General features: G+C 44.5%; 3 protein-coding genes across 31 annotated transcripts in view; 1 reads left to right on the top strand and 2 right to left on the bottom strand.

Annotated features, from left to right (window-relative positions):
* LOC100916021 (bone morphogenetic protein 8B) overlaps positions 1 to 4,108 on the bottom strand; it is a 41,938-nt gene extending 37,830 nt beyond the window's left edge. The window contains exon 1 of the mRNA XM_012545914.3: positions 3,098 to 4,108. Within this exon, the coding sequence (XP_012401368.1) occupies positions 3,098 to 3,530 (433 nt within the window). The 5' untranslated portion in view covers positions 3,531 to 4,108. The remainder of the gene's footprint in view (positions 1 to 3,097) is intronic.
* An 886-nt stretch (positions 4,109 to 4,994) lies between these two features.
* Positions 4,995 to 10,580, top strand: LOC116422782 (wiskott-Aldrich syndrome protein-like). The gene is made up of 2 exons (XM_031962226.1): positions 4,995 to 5,971; positions 8,721 to 10,580. The coding sequence occupies exon 1, from the start codon at positions 5,179 to 5,181 to the stop codon at positions 5,824 to 5,826; it is 648 nt and encodes a 215-aa protein (XP_031818086.1). The 5' UTR covers positions 4,995 to 5,178; the 3' UTR covers positions 5,827 to 5,971; positions 8,721 to 10,580.
* A 522-nt stretch (positions 10,581 to 11,102) lies between these two features.
* MACF1 (microtubule actin crosslinking factor 1) overlaps positions 11,103 to 24,218 on the bottom strand; it is a 398,054-nt gene continuing 384,938 nt past the window's right edge. For 18 of the 29 annotated variants that reach the window (XM_031962206.1, XM_031962223.1, XM_031962212.1 and 15 more), the window contains 4 exons: positions 16,318 to 16,529; positions 15,813 to 15,923; positions 13,559 to 13,682; positions 11,103 to 12,601 (listed from right to left, as the gene is read on the bottom strand). In XM_031962206.1, the coding sequence (XP_031818066.1) occupies positions 12,345 to 12,601; positions 13,559 to 13,682; positions 15,813 to 15,923; positions 16,318 to 16,529 (704 nt within the window). In that variant the 3' untranslated portion in view covers positions 11,103 to 12,344. Of the gene's footprint in view, positions 12,602 to 13,558; positions 13,683 to 15,812; positions 15,924 to 16,317; positions 16,530 to 21,142; positions 23,931 to 24,218 lie in introns of those variants that run through there. The other 11 variants (XM_031962221.1, XM_031962222.1, XM_031962207.1 and 8 more) reach the window with 3 other exon arrangements.

The following is a 24,218-nucleotide window of genomic DNA, read 5'->3' as shown; positions in this document are numbered from 1 at the left end:
TTTGCTCCCACCTAAGACAGGGCTTCTAAATCCTTCCTATGTCATGGACTCCATCTAGTCCAGTCTGTTCTGCTTTGCCTCTGGCCCCCTTTCACTCTTAGGAAATGTCAAATTTCAGTCTGAGCTGGTGAAAATAAAGACATTCCTCCCCTCATCCACACACAGGGCCTGAAAATCTATCTACAAGCTCCTTAGGGGGGTGAGGGTACACCTCAGATTAAGGACCTCATTGCTAGGGTCTTTTCTCCAGATTAAAATGCAAATCAATACCTAGTGTTTGTGATAGGAAAAAAAACACAACACAACGAAACAAACAATAACAAAGTACCTTGAATTCTAACCTTGTATAATCAAATTTTGTTTTTTTTAAGACCCTCAGGAAAGGTATGGAATGTGGGAGAAAGAACTCAGTGGTCCGAAGGAGCTCTGCTTCCAGGCCAGGCTCTGCCATTAACTTGCTTTAAAACATCAGTTGCACAAAGGGTGGCTAGCTGGTGTGGTGAATAGAGCACTGGGTCTGCAGTCAGGAAGAGGTGAGTTCAAACCCAACCTCAGACACTTTTTAGCTGAGTGATTCTGGGCAAGTCACTTAATCCTGATTGCCTCAATAAATAAATAAACATTGTTTGCACAAGTCTGGAGCCTTCTCTGGAATTCAGTTTCCCCTTCTGCAAAACATGTGTTGGATTCAGTGATCTCTGAGATTCCTCTCTAGCTCTGATATTTCATGAAAAAAGGGAGAAGAAGAGGTCTCATATGGATGGATAGGGAGCATTAAACACAGTGGACAAAGCACTGGCTTGGAATCAGAGAGACCAGAGTTCAAAACTGCCCTCAGATGCTGGCTGTGTGACCCTAGGCAAGTCACACTCTGTCTCAGTTCCCTTATTTGTTAAAATAGTATTAACAAAGCATCTCCCTCCCAGGGTGTGGTGAGAGAAACTCAGATTATATTTGTAAAGTTCTTTGAAAACCTTAAAGCACCATCTAAATAATCTTAGCTATTATTATTTTTTTTTCCCATATAAATGGAATGAACAAATCAGGAATAGAGTTTTGGGGAGGGAAAGTTTTGTATTGTTAAGACATATGTTGTCAAGAAAAGTTGTTGGGTCATGAAATTGTGGGCCTTATGGGCAGCTGACAGAAGGGATATTTCTAAAGCATGAGGGCTTATAGTTCTGAAAAACAAATATCCATAGTACTTAAAGTGTTTATGTTTCACTGTGAGTCAGGGAATGAAAGGAAGAATAGTTCCATTTTCCAGATGAAGTAAGGAACGACCCCTCCCTATCCAGACCAAAGTGACTGGTGGAGGTCAGACAGTAGGCTGTTGGCAGGGCTGGGATCAGAACCAGCTGCTCAGGCTAGGAGACCTTCTAGTATGTTCTAGTTGCAAAATGCTCCCCAGTTATGAGCCGGACAGGAAGGACCTGTACCCTGGGCATGAGATCTGCTCACCAAAAATCTTCTGAAATAAGAGAAATTTGGTTTCCTCTGGGTCTGCAGATAGCCCAGCACTGGGGAAATAGCTCAGTGAGGAAATTATATACATAAACCTTAATCCCAGTGAGGGTTGAAGGATAAATGGCAGAAACCACTTGGAATCTTTTTCTCTTTAAAATAAATAATTCATTATGAACTTAAGTTTAACAAAACTAACTAAACACTCCATTACAGAAAATTAAATAATTTAGCAGTTACAGTATTTCTTTCCTGTCTCTTCCCACAGTCTCTGTCCATTCCCTCCTGTATTTGTGCATATAAAATATATCTGTGTATGTGCGTGTATATATATATTTCATTTATGGGACAAAGCATTTAGCCTGAAGGAGCAGGGCCCACGGCAAACCCAGATCGGGACAAAAGCAAGCTTATCAATCAGCCAAGCCCATCAAATTCTGACTTAAGATCCAGATCAGATCCCGCCTCCTCTAAGAAGTCTCCCCTGATTCCTTCTGCTCTCACCCCCATCTCCCCATCTCCCCGAAAGAAGCTCTGGGCTTCCTTCTTGTGACCACCATCGGGGACCTCATCTCACTCTCGTTTCTCAGCGAGTCTCATCCCCACTGCAAACCTCCCGAGTATGTGTGTGCTTCAGGGATGGTCTCTTCTTACCTGTTTATTCCCCTGCACACACACACACAGAGGCAGCTGAGCCTTTCTTATACCTAGTAAGGGCTCAGTCAATATTTGGGGAAGGGGAGAGGGAGAGAATACACACACACACACACACACAAATACATATGTGTGTAGTGTATATAATTATATAGATATATAAACACATATATACTCACACATATACATGTGTATATATGTATTTATGTACATACATATATAGAGGTATATATGTGTGTATATACATGTATATGTATACACATTATGTATACCTGTGTATACACATACATACACAGTGCCAGGCACTGTACTAAGAGCTTCGTACAAATCTCTCATTTGATTCTCACAACAACCCTGTATGGTGCTATCATCCCCATTTTACAGATGGGGAAACTGAGGTAAACAGAGATCATATCACTAGTAAAGGCCTGTGGCCTGATTCCAAGCATGGAGCTCTAGCCATTGCACTACCAGTTACTTTTTTTTTTAAACTAATGAACTTGAATTGCTGGGGAGAAAACCCAACAAACTGAATTTGAGAGCGCTCCCTGGAAATCCACCACATCTCGTTCTATAAAGCTGGGGGACTGGGGGATCTGGGCCAGGTTAGCAGCGAGGTCCTCCTCTTCTTTCATGGGTTTCCTTTTTACTCTGAGGGGTTTGAATTTGATATTAGAACAAGATCCATGGCGCCTTGTGGAACCCTCTCTTCTTGCCCAAGAAGGGTCCAAGGTTTATAGGATATAGAAACTATCTACTTTAACACACACACACCTCCCTCCCTCCCCCTGATTTCACAGAGGGGGAAACAGTTGCAAATAAGGGAAGTTACTCTTTCAAGACCATACAGGTGGGATCTAAAGGCCTTCTGAACTCCGGCTCCACTGTGTCTGCCTCTTCCCTACCCTAAGCCTTTGCCTCTGGTGGGGTCCCTCCCCCCGGGCTGCTCCTCTCTGTCCCCCTTGGGTCTCACACTCACCCATATTCACGAAGCTCATGACCATGTCAGCATGGCTGATGACCCGTTCCAGAGGAGGGCCCTGGGTGCTCAGACTGGTCAGCACAGGCCTGGAGACCCCACGGCCCCAGGCCACATCTGTATCACCGCTGCCTCGCCCGTCTTCCTCTTCACTGGCCATGGCATGGTACAGGTCCAACATGAAGAGTGGGGCCGAAGATGGCAGCTTGGCCCCAGGGGGTGGCCGGGGCCGGGGCCGGCCTGGCAACCCCAAGATGGACAGGATCTCCCGTTGCATTTCCCGCTTCTCCCAGCCACTGAGTCTCCTCTGGAGGAAGCTGGAGGTGTGGAGGTAATTCCCATGGAAGCTGCCGCTGCCCAGCTCACACAGGAGCAATCCCAGGAGCCAGGGCAGGGCCGTTGCACCCAGGGGCCCCCTGGAGAAGAGCCTCATGGTCCTGCTGGTCTGCCCCTCTCCTGCTGCGGGACGCGGCTGCTCTGCCCCTTGCTCCACTTTTCCCTTCCCTTTGCCTCCTTTCTGTCACAGCTGAGCTAGGCAAGGGCAGAGACGGAGGGATTTAACTAGGGGTGAAAGGGATGGATCACAAGCGGCCCATTCACGGATGGGCTTTGAAATCAAAAACTAGGAATTGAAATGTTTTGTTAAAAAATAAACTTCAGTGTGAAGACTTGTGGGAAATAAAAAAAGGAAATCCTGAAGCCCGTGAAATGAAATTAAAATGGAAAGTCTCCAAGAGGTCAAGGGAGGTTGCCTGGTGGTCACACTCAGCCTCTGCCGAATAACGGGGGACCCAAAGGAGCCAGGAGTCAGCCTTCCTCCCTCGAGTTCTTCGGAAGGTGGGGAAAGCCTCTCTGTCCCTTTCCTGGAGGCCCCGTGGGCGGCTTCCTAAGGGGCCGGACAAGTCACCGAGAGCGGGCAGAAGGGGGACTGAGCCTCAGCCCAGCGGTTCTTCCAGATGCTCCCGGGAGCCACAGTCGGGGGAGGGAGGGATGGGAAGGCGGGAGAGAGGAGAGGGGGTAGGAGGGAGGGAGGGGGGGAGAAGAGTCAGGGGTGGAGGGGTGGGAAGGAGGGAGAAAGGAGAAGGGGAGAGGAGAGAATCCCAAGAAGGTGGGAGGGAGGCAGGTGGGAGAGCCCGGCAAGAGGGAAAAGAGGATGGAAGGGAAAGAGGGAGCGACAGACAGACAGCGAGAGAGAGAGAGAGCTCGAGACAGAGAGAGAGAGACTGAGAGAGGGGAGAGAGAGACTGAGACAGAGAGGGAGGGAGGGAGAGAGAGAGAGACAGAGAGAGAGAGACAAGAGACAGAGAGGGAGGGAGGGAGAGAGAAAGGCAGAGAGAGAGAGACACTGAGAGAGGGGGGAGAGAGAGAGAGAGAGAGAGGCAGAAGGGACGGGTGGTGGCGAATTAGAAAAAGAGAAGCGGGGACGGAAGAAAAGAAGAGCGCCGGAGCAGAGAAACAGCGGCCAGAGCCCGAAGCTGCCCCCGGCGCGCTGGGCCCCCCCGCTGCGCCTGCGGCCGCCGCCGAGTCCTGGCTGGACGCCCCCCGCTCTGGGCTGCGCCGCGCGGCTGCGGGCCGGGCGTACCCCGCGAGGTCCGGGGCGCTCCAAGTCGCTCGCTCTCCCTCGAAGTCTGTCTGGCTCCCGGGCTGGGCTCGAAGCTCGCGGGCGAAGCGGGGGCGTGGCGGGAGGGAGGGAGGGAGGGAGGGAGAGCCGGCGGCCCCGCGCTACCTGCCCGGCACAGTCCAGCCCGCCGTCAGTCAGCCCGTCCCGTCGGTGCGGCCCCGCCCCCTCTGGCTGAGCCCGGCCCCGCCCTCCGGGCAGCCCCTCCTCCCGGGCCAGCCGGACGGGGCGGTCCTCGGACCCCTGGGCGCGGGGGGAGGCGGCGCGGGGGCGGGGAGGCGGCGGGCCCCCTGGGCTGCCCCGCGCCGCGGGCCTGGAGGGGCGCTCGCTCCCGCGGGGAGGCCCGGGACCGGGTTACGGCCGAGGCTGCGCCAGGAGGGGGCGCCGTCCCCGCTCCGCCGCGCGGGCCCGAGCCCCGGGGCGCGCCGAGCAGCGCCTCGTTACTCTCTCACACCGTCGGCACATGCCACGGACCAAGAGCGAAACCTGTTTCAAAGCGGACACGGGCTTGTCGCTACGGGCGCGCCGGCCAGCCCCGGCCCCCGGGAGGCCCGCCCCGCACCGGCCCGCGCTCCCAGCCGTGAGCGGGCTCCGCGGGCGCCTCTGCCCCCTCCTGGACGCCCCGGGTCCGGCGCTCCCGGCAGGAGGCGCGCGGAGGAAACCCTTCCGCCGATGGAGCCGCCTCCGCGCCCTTTGTACCCCCGGGCTCCGGGGGTCAGCACGTGAAGGTCAAGGTGCGCCCTGGCTCGGACCCCGCGGGCCTCGGCTCTGCTGCAATTCCGCGCCCTCCAGTCCCTGCTCGGAGACTCCCCTGGCGGCAGCCCCCGCCCCGCCGCCCCCGCCGCCCCCCCTCGGGGCCGCTCCGCCGCCTCACCGGGAATCCGAGGGCCGGCTCCGGGGCTCGGGCCCGCGCGGAGCGGGGGCGGCGCCCCTCGCTCCCCGACCTACGCGCTCCTCCCTCGGGGCTTCGCGTTGTGCCCCGGGAACTAGAAGAGGCTGCACACGGTCGGGGCTTCTCCAGCTTTTTCTCTTCGCCACCCCTTCCGAGCGCAGACATCGCTATGCGGCTCCCACCTACGGGGGTGTGAAACAGCCCCCCCCCCAGCTGTGAGACGGGCCCCAGTTTAAGAAGCCGGGACGGCCTCCGAGGTCTCTTCCGCGCCGGCAGGGAGTCCGGCCCGCTCACACCCTCCGCGGGCAGCGCGGGCAGCGCGGGCAGGCTCGGGCTTCCTCTAGCCGCTCAGACACGGCGTCTGGTACGCTGTCGGAACGTGGTGCTCTTTCTATCTCTCTCTGTCTCTGTGTCTCTCTGTCTCTGTCTCTGTCTCTCTGTGTCTGTCTGTCTGTCTGTCTCTATCTCTGTCTCAGTCTCTCTGTCTCCGTCTCTGTCTCTCTCTCTGTCTCTCTCTCTGTCTCTGTCTCTCTGTGTCTGTCTCTCTGTCTGTCTCTATCTCTCTGTCTCAGTCTCTCTGTCTCTGTCTCTCTGTCTTTGTCTCTCTGTCTCTGTCTCAGTCTCTGTCTCTCTGTCTTTGTCTGTCTCTGTCTCTGGCAGTTGAGGTTAAGTGACTTGCCAGGGTCACACAGCCAGGAAGCTTTAATTGTCTGAGGTCACATTTGAGCTCAGGTCCTCCTGACTGGTGCTGGTGCCCTATCCACTGTCTCACTTTTCAATAGTCTTTTTTCCCCAATTACATATAAAGATAATTTTCAACATTTTTTTTTTTTTTTTTTTTTTGCGAGGCAGTTGGGCTTAAGTGACTTCTCCAGGGTCTTACAGCTCCTAATGTTAAGTGTCTGAGGCAGAATTTGAACTCAGGTCCTCCAGGGCCATGCTCTATCCACTGAGCCATCTAGCCACCCCTCCACATTCATTTTTGTAAGATTTTGAATTCCAATTTTTTTTTCTTTCTCCCTCCCCTCCTTGCTTCCTCTCCAAGACAGCAAGCAATCCCACAGCCATTTAAAACATGTTTCCATATTATTTCGTGAAAGAAAAATCAGAAAAGGAAAAATCACAAGAAAGAAAAAGCAAGCAAACGAAAAAGGTGAAAATAGTATGCTCCAATTAGCATTCAATCTCCATAGCTCATTCTCTGATAGGGGAGGGCATTTTCCATCCCAAGTTTATTGGATCTGTCTTGGATCACTGTATTGCTAAGAAGAGCTTCACCTTGCTGTTATTGTATACAATGTTCTGGTTCTGTTCACTTCACACAGCATCAATTCATATAAATCTTAACAGGATTTTTTGCAATCAACCTGCTCATCCTTTCTTTAAAAAAAAAAATTCCATTATATTCACATGGCATAACTTATGCAGCCACCCCCCCAACACAAAGAGCTGCTATAAATATTTTGGCACATACTTGTGTCCTTCCCCCTCTTTTATGATCTATTTGGGATACAGACCTAGTAATGGACTGCGGGATCAAATGGCATACACAGTTTTATAGCCCTTTGATCACTGTTCCATATTGCTCTCCAGAATGGCTGGACCAATTCACAATTCCACCAACAATGCATTAGTGTCGCTCTAGCACAGTCTTGCAGATAATTTGAAGCTAAGTTACATTCCTCCTCAGTCTCTTCTTTCTCTGCATCCTTCTGTGTTCCCTGTCTGTCTGTTTTTTCTCACTCCCCACTTTCCACCACCCCTTCCTTCCCAGTTGTCTCTCTTCAAAACTACCCTCTGGATCCTTCTGGGAGCATGACATCTTCTCCAATCAATGACCTTTGCTTCTATATTTTCTTAGAGCATCAAAAACTTATTTAAAATTCAAACAAAAGGTTTCCAAAGTAACATCACTGTGGATCTCCCAGGGAATAACCAATCAGAGGCTGTTCCAGATTCAGCCTCCAATCAACTTTCACCTGCTCCACGTACTGCCTCACACAACCCACTCATCACAAGCCACTTAATTATATTTCCAAATTACTCCATACAAATGTCTTGTCTCCTCAATTAGATTGTAAAGAACCTCAGGGCAGAACCTAGCTTATCTTTGTAAAAGGTTTCTTTGGGGATTGGGCAAGAGCTGGAAGAGTTGTATTTTTAAATGACAAAATGTGCATTTTCATGAAGCAAGGTAGGAGGGAGGTCTGGGTGCACAGATTCCCAGAGCCTTTTTATGGTCTTACAACTAGATTTCCAAGGGATTTTTTTTGGGGGGTGGAACTGAGAAGGGAAAGGGAGCCAAAAATAAAACTGGATCTTGGAATCTCAGCCTAGTCTGGCAGAATCAGTCTGGTCCATCCCAGCTCAGCTCATCATCACCTGCTTCAGCCCCACAACCAGCTTTGCCTTCAGGGCTTTATGATCAATGGTCAGTGTTATTCCAAAGATGTGAATTTAGTTTCCATCGTAGTGTCAACGGAATTTTACACTAGGAGCTTCTGGGATAACTGGATGGCAAGTGGGCAAAATCAAACCTCCCTTTCCTCCTCCCCCCCAGATATCAGGTTCCCAAAATCAGAAGGAGCTGACAGGAAGTTAATAATGACAGTAGTTGGCATTAATATCGTATTTTGAGGCAGCTAGATGGCTCGGTGGTTAGAGAACTAGCCCGACTTGGGGAAGCCGAGTTCAGACAAACCTCAGACACTTAATAGCCGTGTGACCCCCGCCAAGTTTCCTAATCCTGTTTGCCTCAGTTTCCTTATCTGTAAAATGAACAAGGAGAAGGAAATGGCAAGTATCTTGGTCAAGAAAACCCTAAATAAGATCATGAAAAGCCAAGCATAACTTAAAAAAAAAAAAAAAACCTGAAAATAGTGCTTAAGGTTGCAAAGTATTTGACAAATATTTTTTGACCTTTATAACAACCTTGGAAATGGTTGAGACAAGCAGAAGCAGAGTGACTTGTGCAGAGCCACCCAACTAGTTGAGTCTGAAGTCCGGTTTGAACTCGGATCTCAATTCTTGGGCCAAAACTCTGCTCACTGTTGAACCTCATTTCCTTCAGAAATCCTGATTCTGAAGACTGATCCCTCTTCCATTTTTCCTAGTTCAAATACAACCGTCCAGGACTGCTCCCATTCTGCTACAGCTTTCTCCCACATGGATTGACCTGAATCGGCATTTTTGACGCCTCAGCAGTTCAGAATGCAGAACAGGGACCCTCCTGGCTTTGAATGTAAGCTCACTTATCTGAATATGGACTTCCCAGGGAATAACCCGTCCGAGGCTGCTCCAGATTCATTCTTGGGGAAGGAACTGAATCTCTTAGAGCTTTATCTGTAAAATGGGATACTAGTTACCAGCACAGGGCTGTCGGGCGGATCAAGAGATTGTGCATAAAATCCTATGAAAACATCTAAGCACTACATAAATTTCACTTACCAACATGTGTGTGGCTTACATGAGTTGTCAGCTGACAGCTTAGAGGGAACACTGTGACATTAAAAGGGTGTTTACTGGACCTTGTGATGATCAGTGGAACTAACTTGGAATTGTCCATTTTCTGATATGCTGACCACCTCCTCCTCGAGGAATGAAGCTAAATAAGCAAGGCCTTCTGGAGAACAGAAGGACTAGTCCTGGGTTTGGGAAATCCTTTTTGGTCAGAATAACAAAGACTAGAATATGGATGGGAAATTATGGACATCCAGAAGCTAGCAGTGCAGTCATGAGGCACAACTTTTTAAAAGCTCATTTTCTTCATCTGTAAAATGGGGGTGTCTGTACTTTGTTTTGAAGGTGAAACTGTTTAATTTTTAAAATGTAAAGGCTAAGTTTTTTCACTAGCAGATAATGACACCCACATTCTTTTCAGTAACAGCTGCCTCCCTCCCTATGGTGCAGTGAGGCTTGGGGTTAGGGTGGTATCTAAGGTCTAACCTTGAGCCGCTTTCCCATATATAGCCTCTGGATAAGCCAGACTAACTCCCTCAGAAACATGAACTCCCTAAATTTGACAAGGCTTTGATTAAGAGACTGGCTAAGTGAAGTCAAAGACAAACAGAGGGCCTAAGAACACAAAAGTAATTAGTTTCAAGCTTTTCAACAAGCTATTAAAAAGAGGTATTTTGGAGGCCAGGAGAGATTCTGAAAAGAAGCTGAACTTAAAGCTTAAAACTTAAAATTGTGTAAGCCCTCTCCATTTCCTTAATTGTAAAAATACTGACTTCATAAGGGTGTTTGAGGGGAAAATGCTTTGGAACCCTTAAAGTGCTATAAAAGCCCGAGCAGTTATTATCCTATAGGACTCAGAAATCCTTGTCGAAGGCAAACTAGGGAACATTATAAGGACTAAAGCTAGTTTTGCCTAAAATGGCTTCAGTAAAGATCCTTTTTCTAAATATCTGGGCTTCAGTTTCATGAGAAGTAAGCTAAAAGGTAGCATTTGCTATTATTTAAATGGCATGCTGAGATGTGCCTGGGCCAGTATCCTAGATCCAAGTTCTGCAAAAGTGTCTATACATGGCAGCTGTACTGTAGTCAACAGAGCAATGTATTTGGAGTCAAATGGTCTGGGTTCAAATGACAATTTTGCCACACACATCTTATCACAAAAGTCATTATCACTAGGCCTTTTGGTTTCCCCATCTGTAAAATTAGTGGTTTGGGATTAAGGGTTCTAAACTTTTGTGTCATGGTGGCAGTTTGGGGAAAAAACAAAGACACCTCAGAACCAGGTTTTTAAATACATAAAATACAAAGGACTAAAGGAAATCAATGATAATAAAAGTTACCAAAATATTAAAAAACATGTCAATGGACCCCAGGTTAGAATTCCTGGATTGGCTGATCTCTGAGGTCCCAATCCACTTCTAAACGCTGTGATGGGGAAATAATTTTATAAACTATCAGTTTTACTTCACCAGGATGATGCTTCCCTTCCAAGGTCACCAAGTTGACACTTTGACCTTAGCCTTCCTCCTCTAACAGTTGACTGCCTTTTGTGATTTTCTGACTGTTCTCCTTCCACAGATGCATATTACCATTCCTCCCCATTTTTCCCGCCTCTCCTCCCCCCCCCCCCCCCCCCCCCCCCCGCCAATTTACACCCCAGAAGGCCAACTTCTGGCGATGAGACTCTTGGAGCTTTGCTAGTTAGGACCACGTCTCAAGGTATTAGCCTTCAAATAGGTCAGACTCAGGTTGCCAGGCCCCCAACGATGCTGTACCATTAACTTAGTCTTCGAGAACACCCGGGGGGCCAACTGTGTATCATGCTGAGGCATCAGAAGTGATGACATTGTCTTTGTAGGAAGGAAAATGCATAGGGGAAAAAGGTATGCTCCAGACATTTCCCCTAACACAAACGTTCCACTCTTTTGCTCCAATTAATGCCTCTAAATACATGCAGTCTTAACTTTTAACTAAAATGTAATACAGAACAGTAGGGTTTAGAATGAAACAAGAAAATAAACCACCCCAAAACATTATGACTGCAAGCAATTTTAATACAAAAATGTGTCTTGTTTTTAAACAGTTCATTAGTACAGATTTTTGTTTCTGCCTCAGATAGAACCATGTGGGAGCATCAGACAGTGCCATGGTTGGTCAGAGCTGTAGAACAGCAGGGAACACACAGCAGCTTTGGACGGCTCGTCCATCCTCTTCATGGTCACTCAGTCAGTTGATATTACCATTAGAAAACAAAATAAAAACAACAAAAAGTAAAGATACAAGTGAAACAGGACTCGATAGAGAGTGTGCTGGTGAGATTTCCTTGTAGGACAAATGGGTTAGGTTGTCAGCTTTCCAGATATGTTCTGGAGAAGCTGAATGACCATTTAAATAAATAGCAAAAAAGAGGGGGAAAAAAAAAGCAGGTGAATAAATCTGAAACCCAAGACTTTGGGATCAGGACCATGGTTCTCTGCCCAAACAGGCCAGGATGTTATCAAGCAAGCTGCAGTCTTCTGATCCTCCTGTCCCAAGCAGGGCTTTCCCCAACAGGATTGTCTGCTTTTCCAGCAGCCTCAAGATGAGCCCTGTTAACAGTGTTCGTGTGACTTTTAAACACTCAGTGATTGAGACGGTAGTTTAAAGACAGCACTTTAATGAACTTTTACTATAACATGTGCAAATCTTATTAATTCAAATGAACTCCCCCTTTTCTTCGGCTAAAATCACAAAGTTAAAAACGATGGAAAAACCAGCTGGAAGTACCCTCCCTCTCCTCACGCTTTTGCTGCTTGAGGTGTCTGTGATTTACAAAAGGAAAAAAAAAAAGAGTCCTTTCCACGCTGCAGGATTCTCTTTTTTTAAATATAATTTATCTTGCTGAGATAGCAAGTCAAGTTTATAAAGATGCATTTAGGAATAATCCTAAAAGATAAAGCAGGTTCATAACCCTGCACCGCGCAGAAATCCTATTTATAGGCTTTTTTCCCCCTCCTTTAATACATGTTCACATCTTGACCTTTTTTACTTTTGTTTCTCAAACATTTCAGTTTCTGACCCTCCCCAGTCAATATTGGGGTTTCTCAGAAGGCAAAGTTTATCTACATAAATATTCACATGAAAATAGTAACTTACAAAAAAGAAAAAAAAATAAGGCAGCTTCATAACACAATTATTCTTTTACACTTTTAACAATATAACTTCTCCCATTCAGAATAAATATACACCCAGCATATGGAGCAGGCTTAGAATCAGATGCAGGCTTGGTGGGGGAGCCGTTATCGTTTTGGGCCTGGAGTCCTGGGGGAAGCTGTGGCGGTTTTCTTCGACATGGTGGGGATTTTGGAAGGCTTCGTTAACCCTCGCCTGGAACTGCCTTGGCCCCCTGCTGTGCTGCTCTCAGATGTGTCTGAACAAGCCGACTGGGTCTCCAGAAGGTCAAAGTCGGAGGCATCACTTCCTCTTCGGCTGCTTGCTCGACTCCCTGTCCGGCTTCCAGCACGACTTGTGGGCCGACTGGTTGTCTTTTTTGGATCTGAAGTTTATGAATGAAACCAATCAACAATTATTAAGCACCTACTATGTGCCAAAATGTGGCAAAAGACAGCTCCTGCTCTCATTGGGCTCATGGACTAAGGGAGAGACAATGTGCCAACAAATATTTATCAATGAGCTATTTACACGACAAACAGGAAATAAACAAAGGGAAAGCACTAGTATTATGAGGGCTGGAGAAGGTATCCTGTAGAAGGCAGGATTTTAACTGGGACCTGAAAGAAAGCCAACGTGATAAGACCTGTGTTTTGTGAAGGCGATTTCGCAGGATCACAGACTTGGAGTTAGAAGGGACCAAAGTCTTCAATGCCCTCATTTTATCAATGAGGAAATTGAACCATAGAGTGGAGAAGTGACTTGGCCAGGGTCCACAACTACCAAGTGTCTGCGATGGGACCTTCCTGATTCAGGTCCTTCCTGTCTCTCTCCAGCACTCAGTCCTCACAACCACGACTCTTCCTGCAGGGAGCCTTGTTCAGCATTCTCTTTCTACTCAAGTGGGTCCCTTAGCCATCACTAGCTGGGGAACAGCCTTGGAGAGAGGTCACTATCACGTGCACATCTTTCAGGGCACAGATTTCTTGTGTCCCCATTTCTTGGTGCCCAATGACACAGGACCACAGAGGAGAATTTACTTGTAAATGGTGTCTTTTAGTTTAAGGAACTAGAAATTCCTTTCTTTCTCCCAGTCTACTGTCCCATTGAATGGAAGAGACAGGGTTATCACAAGAAACTATCAAGGGAGGCAAACTGGATACAATCTGGGTTGAACTGGTGCTGTTGAGGGCAGAGAGTGGTTTTATTATCAACATGACGACCAATCCAGGAAGGGTTCTATTACAGGTCAGCAATAAATTCTTTCTGACCCCTGGTGACCAGCTTGCATAAGCGCATTAAGGTTTATCATTAGTGCAACATTAGAGTTCAGTGAACTTACCAGCCCGATTGGTTTTGGCACTGGTGGAGACTGGAGAAGAACTGTTGCTGGCATCCCCAGTAAGAGAAGTTCGGCTTGAATGAAAAGCTGGACGCTTCAACTTGCTGCCTGTAGATGGCATCACCTTTGGGAAAAAAGGACATTGTTACTAAATTCACTGATACTGATTTGACTTAAAGAAGCATTTTTTTTTTTAGCCCCTGCCATAGGATTTTTATTATAGGACTATCTTAAAAAGCAAATTAAAAGTTAAGGAAAACATTTTTTGGTTGTTGCTTCAAAAATATGCATTTTGATAGTTTAGCAAATCAGAATTTTCTATCATTTTTACAGTTTCCATAAACATCCATAAGCAAGCGGTTGAAAGTTTTCTCAGATTTTCAGGACCACATTAAGAATACTGTGGTTTAACTAAAAGGAGAAGGGGTTATGAAGGGAAGGGGAAATGGGAAGAAATTTTAAACCTTATAGGTCAAACTTTTTTAATAAAAAGCAGAAAGAGAATTTCCAGTCCAAAATGCCCTAATATGACTGCAGTTAGACTTGATCAAGGAAAGCAGGGGAGTGGAAATGCCAGCAGACCAGGGGGCTGGCTTTATTGCTAAGTATCTGGCTGACTCTAGATCTGCTGTTTCACTCCTGTAGAGTACCACTTTAATGTGCAAAATGAGGATAATATTTGTCCCTATCCTGTCTCCAACATCCCCCCCCCCAAAAGATGGACATAACTGAGCTTTGAAAGGAAGAAATTAGAAAATGTTCGGTTGCATTTAAAAATTCCAGACTGTACTGGGGAAGGGTGGATATGCATTTAGATTTAAATGCCATTCTTCCTGAAACATGTTCTCCCACATTATTCAAAACAAATTATTTAAATGTTTTCCAAGACTTTTAAGATGTTCATTTTATCAGAAGAGAAAAAATAACCCAGCAGGACTTTTCCGGGTTATTGGTTTTTCCAACAAATCAAGAGAAAGTTGAATAAAGCAGGTTATCCATTAAGCCCATGGAGCCAAGGTCCTTCAGTTTAAGTGGACAGAGAAGCCCCAGTTTCAGAAGCTGCCTTTTTCATTGGCAACATTTCTAAGTCATACTGGCTTAGTATGACAGCAGTCTGAAGTGTTCTTAATTCAATTTAATTTTGGCAAAGTGAGTTACAAGGTGACTATTAAATATTATTCAGCTGCAATGGGTAAAGTCTTGATAAAATGAAACTTCAGCCACAAATTAAGTTTTTACCTATAGACTTAGAATTTGCACATTACTTTAGTTTTAGACTTTCTTTGATTCTCGTGAAACTGGAGCACTAAGTAGGCAGGCAGCAGGATAAGCAGATCAACTCCTGTGATTCAAGTGGCAGCTAATGATAAAAAATAAAAAGTTTGTGCTTTGGTTTAAACTGGGCAGATTTCCCAGATCAACCCCAAAGCCCAGTGAATGCCCAGGCCCAGAGTTCTGAGATGGTTTCACTGAAATTCCTGACACAGGAAACTGATGCTGCCTTAGCAGGAGTACAAATGTACATTTTGTGAAGAGAGAATTCTGAATTGAGAGAACCAAGTATTTTTATTTCTCAAATGCTGCCATACCCAAAAAGTCTTCTGGTATTTGAGTTATAGTGAATCAAATGGTTTGTGTATTCAGATCAAAAAATATAGTTAGGCAGAATCAAAGTTGAGGCCCAAAAGATCTAGAATAAGGTCAATATGGAGCCCAAAGCAATTTCCACTGGTCTCCCTGGGCTGCTCCAATGCTACAGGCCTTGGGGCCAGTGGAAAGCATGCCAAGGGAACCCATCCCAGGTGACATTACTACTATTATCATTAAAAGCACGTTAAAAATCAAGTTATACATGCATAATTGCAGAATTTCAGGTGTTAATAACTCGGCTCTTGATTAGATGAACTTTTTTTTTTTCATAAATGAACTTCATAAAAATATTATTAAAAATCACAGAATAAATGATGCCATCAGAAATTGTAACTTTTTTTTCTGGCTGTATTTTTAGTGTGACTGTAAAAGCTGCTACTGAGTTGATTTTCTGCCTTATAATCAGATTATATGGTTCAAATTTCTTTAAATCCGAGTTAGAAACTACTGAAAAACAGTTCCCTATGTGAACTAGCCATGAGAGCAAGTGCTAGGAGAAGAGAAGAGAGGAGAAGAGAGGAAGGCCGCTGGCAAGTCAGGGAGAGAAGCCACTGGCCACCTCCCCTCGGCACATTGGTCGTCAGCCAGAGATGCCATACTCTACCTCAAAACCGGGGAGCTGGAGGTCAGGAGGACCGCTGTCCCTGAGGGGAGTGCCAGCTTTACTGTTTACCAACCAAGGTTTGTCATAACAGCGAGAGGACTGATGTGGAGTCTGTGGAATGGAAATCCAAAGGGGGGTGGAATGGTTGGACATGGAACAGAATGGGGCCAAAATGGGACAGAAAAGCAAATAGAGGATCCTGAGTTTTACAGAAATGGAGACAAAACCAAGAGGCATCAGTTGGTCTGGTGAGAGGAAAGGTGGCAGCTCTTCTGCTGCAGACTCTGCAGCCACACAGTTGGGAGGCAGGAGAGGATCTGTGGGCTGCAATGGGGAAGACGCGGGGAACAAGCAGAGTTCTGAACACGGCCTTGCAGGCCCAACTCCTGGGAGGTTGGGAGGCGCTCGGTGAGGCAGCTTCCAGCCTGTTCCTAGTACATGGGCATGGTACTTGGCAGCCCCTAGGCAGAAGGCAGGGTGACCCACTATCATGCCCAGAACTTACCTTGGCCCCACTGGCAGGGGTTGCTGGGGAAGATGGCATCGAGGCACAGCTGTGGTTACTCTGGCTGGCACTGGAGCTAGATCGGGTAGGGGAAGCTGCCCGGGAAGATGGCTTGGACCTTCGACCCCGGGATCGGAAAGGTGTCATTCCCTGAGACACACCCTCAGGTAAGATGAATTTCTCCCTAAGTTCTATATTAGTTCTGCCTCGTGCTTTAAAAAAAAAAGAGGGGGGGGGCGTGGGGAGAACAGAACACACACAAACACAAAAATATACTAAAATTAATCTTGAACATTTTCCTGATTCCTATGACAATGCTCAACCAATCAAGTCTTAGGCATTGCTGATGCATGCAATATTGTTGGAGGAAAATTCCACCCTTCCTTTAATGAAATTTTTCTTATCAGCATTCTCATCCATTACTATCAGGCATCCTTGTTTCCTTGGTTTCCTTGGAGGGGTTTCCTTGGAGGGGTCTTGGAGGGGTCTATACATCCTTTGCCTAAAATGTTATTTCCCAAAGTAGGGTGGAAATGTATTGAGTACTACTATCCAAAAGAAATGACAAAATGCTAGTTTGTCATAGTGCCAAGGATAAACATATTGCACTGTGACAAACTAAATATCCCCTTTCTCTTTCTTGAAACACATTTTTTTTTTTACATTAAAATAGAGAAACGTAGACTTAATCCTTCGCCAATGGTGTCAAGCTCAAATAGAGCACAGATCCCTGTGAGGCACATTGAGTTAGAAAACTATAAATTCACATTATTTCTGTTGTACTGCAAGGCTATTCTGTCAAATAAACAATTCCCAGTTTGGTTCTGGCCTAACTCAGGAAACCTGAATTATACTGCATTTAATACTTCTGGTTTTCACAGTTTGGATTCAGATAATGATAGGATTCAAGAAAGCAGGATTTTCATTTAAAAAAATAAAATTTTTTTAAAAGATGAAGATACTTCAGACAGATCAGTACACAGTCACTTATTTAAGGAATTACTAAGAATATTCACGTGGAGAAAGAGAAGCCCTACACATAATCTGCTTGTTGGGAAACATGTGAAAGCCAAATATTCAATGTGAGGAGGGACAGAAGAAGGAACACTGAGTGGAGGGGATATTGGACAAAAGCTGCCTCCATCCTACTACTGCCAACAAAACCAGGGATCAATTTAAGTTAAAAAGCAACTAGTTTAGTTGAAGCAAATCTTTAAAAAAAGGAAAAGTGTGGCTGGTTTTAAGGAGATGAAGGAGCCTCCTGGTCTTTCCCTTTCTACCTGTATTTGTTTCTTCCTAAAAAAACTTTCCCATTCCAACTACCAGATTGGCACTGTGGTATGGCAGAAAGAGATCTGGTTATGGAGTTAAGAGAAATGGGTTCAAATGCTGCCCCAGATACCTGCTATCTATGTGGCCATGGACAAATCACCAAATGTTTCAGAATCTCAATCGTGGTCCTACTATCTGTATTATATCTCCCACAGGGCTGCTGGGAGGATTGATCGAATGATGGAAGAGTCTTGGATTTGGAAGTCCAAGATGCTGGTTCATATAGTCACCTCAAGGCCTCTGGGCCTGAATGTATAATTGAGCTTGTTCTGACTGATCTTGGAGGTCCTCTTTCAATTCAGATAGTTTAAGAAAAGGGCTTATTAGATGGCGAGCTGAAATATCCTTGTTCCTTTCTTGTCCATATACTTTTCATTTTCTATAATCTCTCTTGGATAATGCCACTTATTCTTCCACTTTTCTGCCCAGACTCACAGCACTTAAACACACTACTCATTCTGGTATTTGTCACTACAGTTTTGACTGTGTCCTGTCTGTCTCTGTCTCTCTCACATGCTGGACATGAGGAGTCAAAGGACCTGGGTTCAAATCCTGGCTTTATTGCTTACTACTTAAGATGATACTGGGTGACTAACTTCACTCCACTGGGCCTCCCACTGCTTGAGTTCCATAAGTCAATAATTTTGTATGTTCTGTGAAAGTTACAAAGATCTAAATGGCCCTAGACAAAAAAAAAAAAAAAAAAAAAAAAAGTTTAAGGAGAGAATGACTATGGATACAAGTTAATCAGGTAATGAAAGAAATGATAATCAGGGTGACAAGAGTCTAAAGATTAGGTTTTTTTCAGAGAAAACAGTGATCTCTGTCAGAGAGCTCTCTTCTAATTGCAGCTCACCTAGGCCTATCCTTGGTGGGCAGTATTTCATGCACCAAAATCATTACTTCTCTATTATTCTTACTACAATGTCAGTTTCAAGTGACAGATTATCCTTAATAGTCCAGGATATCTACATCTTAAAGGAGAATATTTGAGGAAGTAACACAAAGAAATGGCCCTAAAGGCTGAATTTCATGCATCTGAGTTTTAACATATATTACTTAGAATTTAAAAAAATCTTATTGTGAAGAGACAATAAGAAGAAGGGTTCAAAGGGAAAGGAAAAGATTTTCAGGAGCTAAAAGAATTGACACGTAGGAGAGGAACTGATGACAAAGATTCTTGAGTCTCAGTCAAAAATACTGCAATCTGGTGATATGAATACCAGAAGCAAGCAGTCAACTCTAGAGGAAGAGATAGGAGGAAGAAGTGGAGATTGGAAGCACAGACCAAGCCAGACCCCATTATCTTGTTTTTAAATGTGAGTGATCCAGCCTTTATATTCTCAATGAAAGTACTAAATGTTTTAGAAACTGATAGGAGCTAATGTTATTTGGAACAGCACACCACTGGGTCTGGAATCACGTTATTTTTTGTACCTTTACTCAATCTTATACCCTCCAAGTATGTGGTAAGTGCCTCTCGTATAAGATACTTCAGGAAGTAGAAGTTGTATGTTCTTGAAGATCTTGAAAGACTCCACATTATATAGGTGGCCCAAAGGTGAATAGACATGCACATGAGTAAAGTGCAAGTAAAATGAGTATTTCTAATTATGAACCAAGCACAATAAGTGATACAAATGTGTGATCAAAGGATATGGGCTAGTCACATAGCAAGGAATAACAAGTACAAAGTGTGGTGTGACTAATAGTCATGAAATGTAAAATAATCTAGAAGAAGGCCTCATCATCTTCTGTGGTCATCATGGACAAAGGGTAGGAAATTTAGAACAAGAAAGCATTTCAGAGCCTATTTAGCTCAATGTCAGATTCAGTGAACATAAGTTCCTTGGCTCCAGGATTAGCTTTTTCCATTGAACTCCACAGGAAGACATGTCAGATTTGCAATGACAAGAAAGTTCTCACACTGATGAGTTTGGGGATTATTAAAATACAGATATAATTATATATAAATTACAGATATAATTATGCCAATGAATTCAAGGATGATCTTTCAAAGTAAGGTGTTAACATATTTGCAAATAACAATAGTGTGTTTCAACTCTGAATTCAAGTAGGGATGACACAAGGGGCAGAGAAGGGAAATAAGTGTTGGCAAAACCTATGGTGTTCAAAAATCACTGCTGGTCTATCTGGAATCCTTAATGTGAATTCTTAGAAACCCAGTGATTTTTGGGCTGCACAGAAGGGAAAATAAATATAGATGCTGCATTTGAATAATGATCTCATATTTGCATCCACTTTCTCTGGAGTAGTAGTAATCAGTTGCAGAAAAGTTATATAAAGATAGAATCTTACAACTCTGAGATACCACTACACCCCTGTCAGATTGGCTAGAATGACAGGGAAAGATAATGCGCAATGTTGGAGGGGATGTGGGAAAACAGGGACACTGATACATTGTTGGTGGAATTGTGAACACATCCAGCCATTCTGGAGAGCGATTTGGAACTATGCTCAAAATGTTATCAAACTGTGCATACCCTTTGACCTAGTAGTGTTACTACTGGGCTTATAACCCAAAGAGACTTTAAAGAAAGGAAAGGCACCTATATGTGCAAGAATGTTTGTAGCAACTCTCTTTGTAGTGGCCAGAAACTGGAAATTGAGTGGATGCCTATCAGTTGGAGAATGGCTGAATAAATTGTGGTATATGAATGTTATGGAACATTATTGTTCTGTAAAAAATGACTAGCAAGATGATTTCAGAAAGGCCTGGAGAGACTTACATGAATTTAGATATAAGGTGGTTTTTTTTAAAAACATCTGAGGTTATCTGCAAACTTCAAGAATCTGGTTTTTCATTGTGTGGGTAATCCCCCTTCCACTGGAGCAGATCTCAGCTTCTCCATATAACCTAGAAGATGATCTCTAAGAGCTGTTGTGACCAAAAATGCCATTGCTCTGGGGAGGTCAGACTTTAGCTAGGCAGACCCTGGGGACAAATCTCCCCTTGTGTCCAGGCTCATGTTCTTTTTTTTTCCTGGTTATACATATACATTTATTTTTTAAGAACACATTTCTTGATCAATTCTGATGGACATGGACCTTTGCAACAATGAGATGAACCAAATCAGTTCCAATAGAGCAGGAATGAATTGAACCAGCTACACCCAGAGAAAGAACTCTGGGAGATGACCAAGAACCATTACATAGAATTCCCAATCCCTATATTTTTGTCTGCCTGCATTTTTGATTTCCTTCACAGGCCAATTGTACACTATTTCAAAGTCTGACTCTTTTTATACAGCAAATTAACTGTTTGGACATGTATACTTATATCGTATTTAATTTATACTTTAACATATTTAACATGTATTGGTCAACCTAACCTGCCATCTAGGGGAAGGGGTGGAGGGAAGGAGGGAAAAAGTTGGAACAAAAGGATTTGCAATTATCAATGCTGAAAAATTACCCATCTTGTAAATAAAAAGCTATTAAGAAAGTCCAAAAAAAAAAAAAAAGATAGAATCTTAGAATTAGAAGGACCCTCAAAATCCTCCTAATGTTAATCATTTAACACTCAATAAGCACTTATCAAGTGTTTACTATGTGTCAGGGATTCCTACCTAAAATGTGAATCCCTTCTATAACATAATGTATGCATGTGCGTACACACAAATACATACATAGACACACTCATCTATACATATACACACATATATACATCATCCCAGGCACTCTTATCAAAGAAAACTACACAATCTCAGCCCCAAATTTAAGTCTTTTGTCCCCCTCCCAATTAAAAGTTGACATTACCATGGCTATACCAAGATGCCAATGCCAGGAGGCTGTCCCACTGGCAAGCTTTACTGGCAAGGGTACCTACTCTAATGAAGTATTTTGGAGCTAAACAAGTATATGTCAATTGCTAGTCAGTTTGAAATGGCTATAGCTGAAACTTTCTCCAAGAGAACAAATCATGTACAAGATCTGCCCACCTTAATGCAGCAGCCTTGTCATCTAAGGCTCAGAAAACCCCATCCTGTTGGTTCAGGCCTCACAACTGAAGGGAGGGAAGCAGGGCTTGCATAAGATCCACTTGATAGTCCCCAAACAACCTCCTGTTTACACAATGCCCAGGCATTTTACTACGTTCCATCCTATCCCTCAGTTGTTGATACTTTGTATGTCTTTTCCTATATATCTCATCTATCATTGATAAATGGCTTATATCATTTTTGTAAATCCCCATCTTGGGTAGTATCACTAATAAAAAAGCTGTAAAAAGCTGCTGAAAAGGGTCTGGGTTAGAAACAATACAATCTGTAACATTTCATTATTTCACTCCATTGAAGTCATACTTCTGTAGCAATATATGAGAGAGTTTCCCTTTTTCTCAAAAGAAAGACAAACTAAGAATATTCAGCAGAGAGAAGGTAAATGGGGTGATCAGATGATAAGGTCACACAATTAGCATGAAATATCAAGTTCTATCATGCTGGAATCCAATAGACCCTGGAAAGACTTTTTGGTCAGGCCACTCTAAAAATTGCCAGATTTCCTAAGTTCTTTATGTGATTAAGACTTGGTTCCAGATCTTTTGATTTTTCCTATAAAACTCCTGAGGTGTTTAGGGCACCTGGTTCAAAATAAGCAATGTCTACCTTATTACTTAATTCCCTAAACCTGCTTGTATACAAACCTTTAGAAACTTCTGCCAAGCACTCCATTGTTACTGACTAGCTGAAAACCTGGATGTCAGCTGTGAGTTTTTTCTTCTTCATCTCACAGTCAGTTATCAAGGGTTAACTATTCTGCCACTGCAGCACTGCTACCATCCAGCTTTTCCGTCCATCTTTCTCTCTGCTGTTACCACTCATAGTGGAAGCTCTCATTTCTGCCTGACTGGATGATTCATATAACCTCCAAATGGCCTTCTCTCTCTAATTCATCCTTCATACCAATGCTAGATTAATTTCACCTTTTCAGTGATTGGGTCATGTCATTCTTTTGATCAAAAATGCCTATAACTGCTTCACTCAGCATTCAAGATCCCCCCACTGTGATGCTGCGCTACTTTTTGGATTTTATCTCACACTGTTCCTCATTAGATAATAGATCAAGTACTGGGTCCATTGAAAGGGTCCTGACTTGCCCTGCTTCCACTTGCTCATTCTGTCCAAATTCCTAGAACATCTTTTTTCTCCCTTAACAAATAGTTAATTCCCTAAGTTATCTTTTAAAGTTCAACTCAAACACTGCCCACTAGTCATTTCCTTCATGCCTCACAAGGTACTTTATTTACACGTTTCTTATTCTCTTATCATGTACTACTTTGTAATAAATTTGTCTCTCCCCCTCCCCCCCTTCTTATCTCTTCTTCTGAACTGTGAATTTCAGGAGGACAAGGTCTGGTGGTGCCTCAGCCCTGAGCAGTATTCTACAGACAGGAGATGATTCATAAATACACAATTCTTCGGTGTCCCTATTTTGATCTGAGAATGCCAGAGAAGGCTAGCCGAGTACTCTGCTCTTGGTTACTGCTCCTGCAGGAAGAATCTACATTCACTTCTCAAGCATGCAGATATTAAACAGAGGCGACCCAAATGCCACAGAGAGTAACTTTGGGGCTCTTCCAATATAGATATATACATTATATACAGAAAGAGAGATGATGGAAAGATAAGCTTTACTTAGTGGAATCATTTGGAAAGGAAGGAGTGAGGTTATACTTCTCACAAATGTGAGAAATTCAATACTGTGCCTGATTTTGCCTAAAGGGAAGTTCAAGAAGTACTTGTTCCAAGAAAAAAACAAACCCAATATTGTTTGACCATGGGCATTACTGATCCAGGATGCCAAGTGAAAACAAGAGAAACCAAGCCATCATGGATATATTCCAAAGTTCTTCATTTGAAAGATCTCTCAACTCCTCCTCCATCCCCTCTAAATGCTCCCAACAGTATTCAGTCACATCACATGAGAAACATTGACCCTTAGTTTTATTATTAGTCAAAAAAGGTATCAATGTTTTCAATTTAGCAAGTGGGGCCAATGTGAAAGGAGTCATTTTGGCCTCTAAGCTCCCCAGAGAATGAATCCCAATGGCCCTGCCTTCACTGTCATCCTGAGTGCACTGCCAGCCAAAAGAGGCAAGAAAGCTGCCATCGTGCCATGTTGTTCATGCACTAAGGCAGCCAAAGGAGCAAAGCTTGGGAGATGAGTGACAATGAAACTAAAAGGCCAACCTAAGGGAGACTGACTGGCCACTGAAGTGCTGGAGTCGGAGCGCTTTATCTTACTTCCAGGGTGGTGCACTGAAACAGAACACACACGTACAAAGAAATCTGCAGACAGAGCTGGTCCAGAAGGGGCAGATGCTGTAAAAAGAGCAGGGCAGAAGGGGTCTTGCACACCCACATGCAGCTCTGTCATTGGGCTAGACGACGAGGGTCCCCCACCCCCCAACACCACCACAGCAGCTGCCAGCGAGAGAACCTACAGTGTGAGGAGCCTCAGGGCGCCTGGGCCTACTGCTGCAAAGGCTTATTCGCCACCTCAGGAAAACAGGCTCATCCACCCAACAGGAGCAGGAGCTCTTTGAC

Source organism: Sarcophilus harrisii, chromosome 3, assembly GCF_902635505.1.
Source record: "Sarcophilus harrisii chromosome 3, mSarHar1.11, whole genome shotgun sequence".
NCBI classification, from domain to species: Eukaryota; Metazoa; Chordata; class Mammalia; order Dasyuromorphia; family Dasyuridae; genus Sarcophilus; species Sarcophilus harrisii.
Note: the sequence above shows the minus strand (reverse complement) of the source record. Positions and strands in the feature narration are given on the sequence as shown.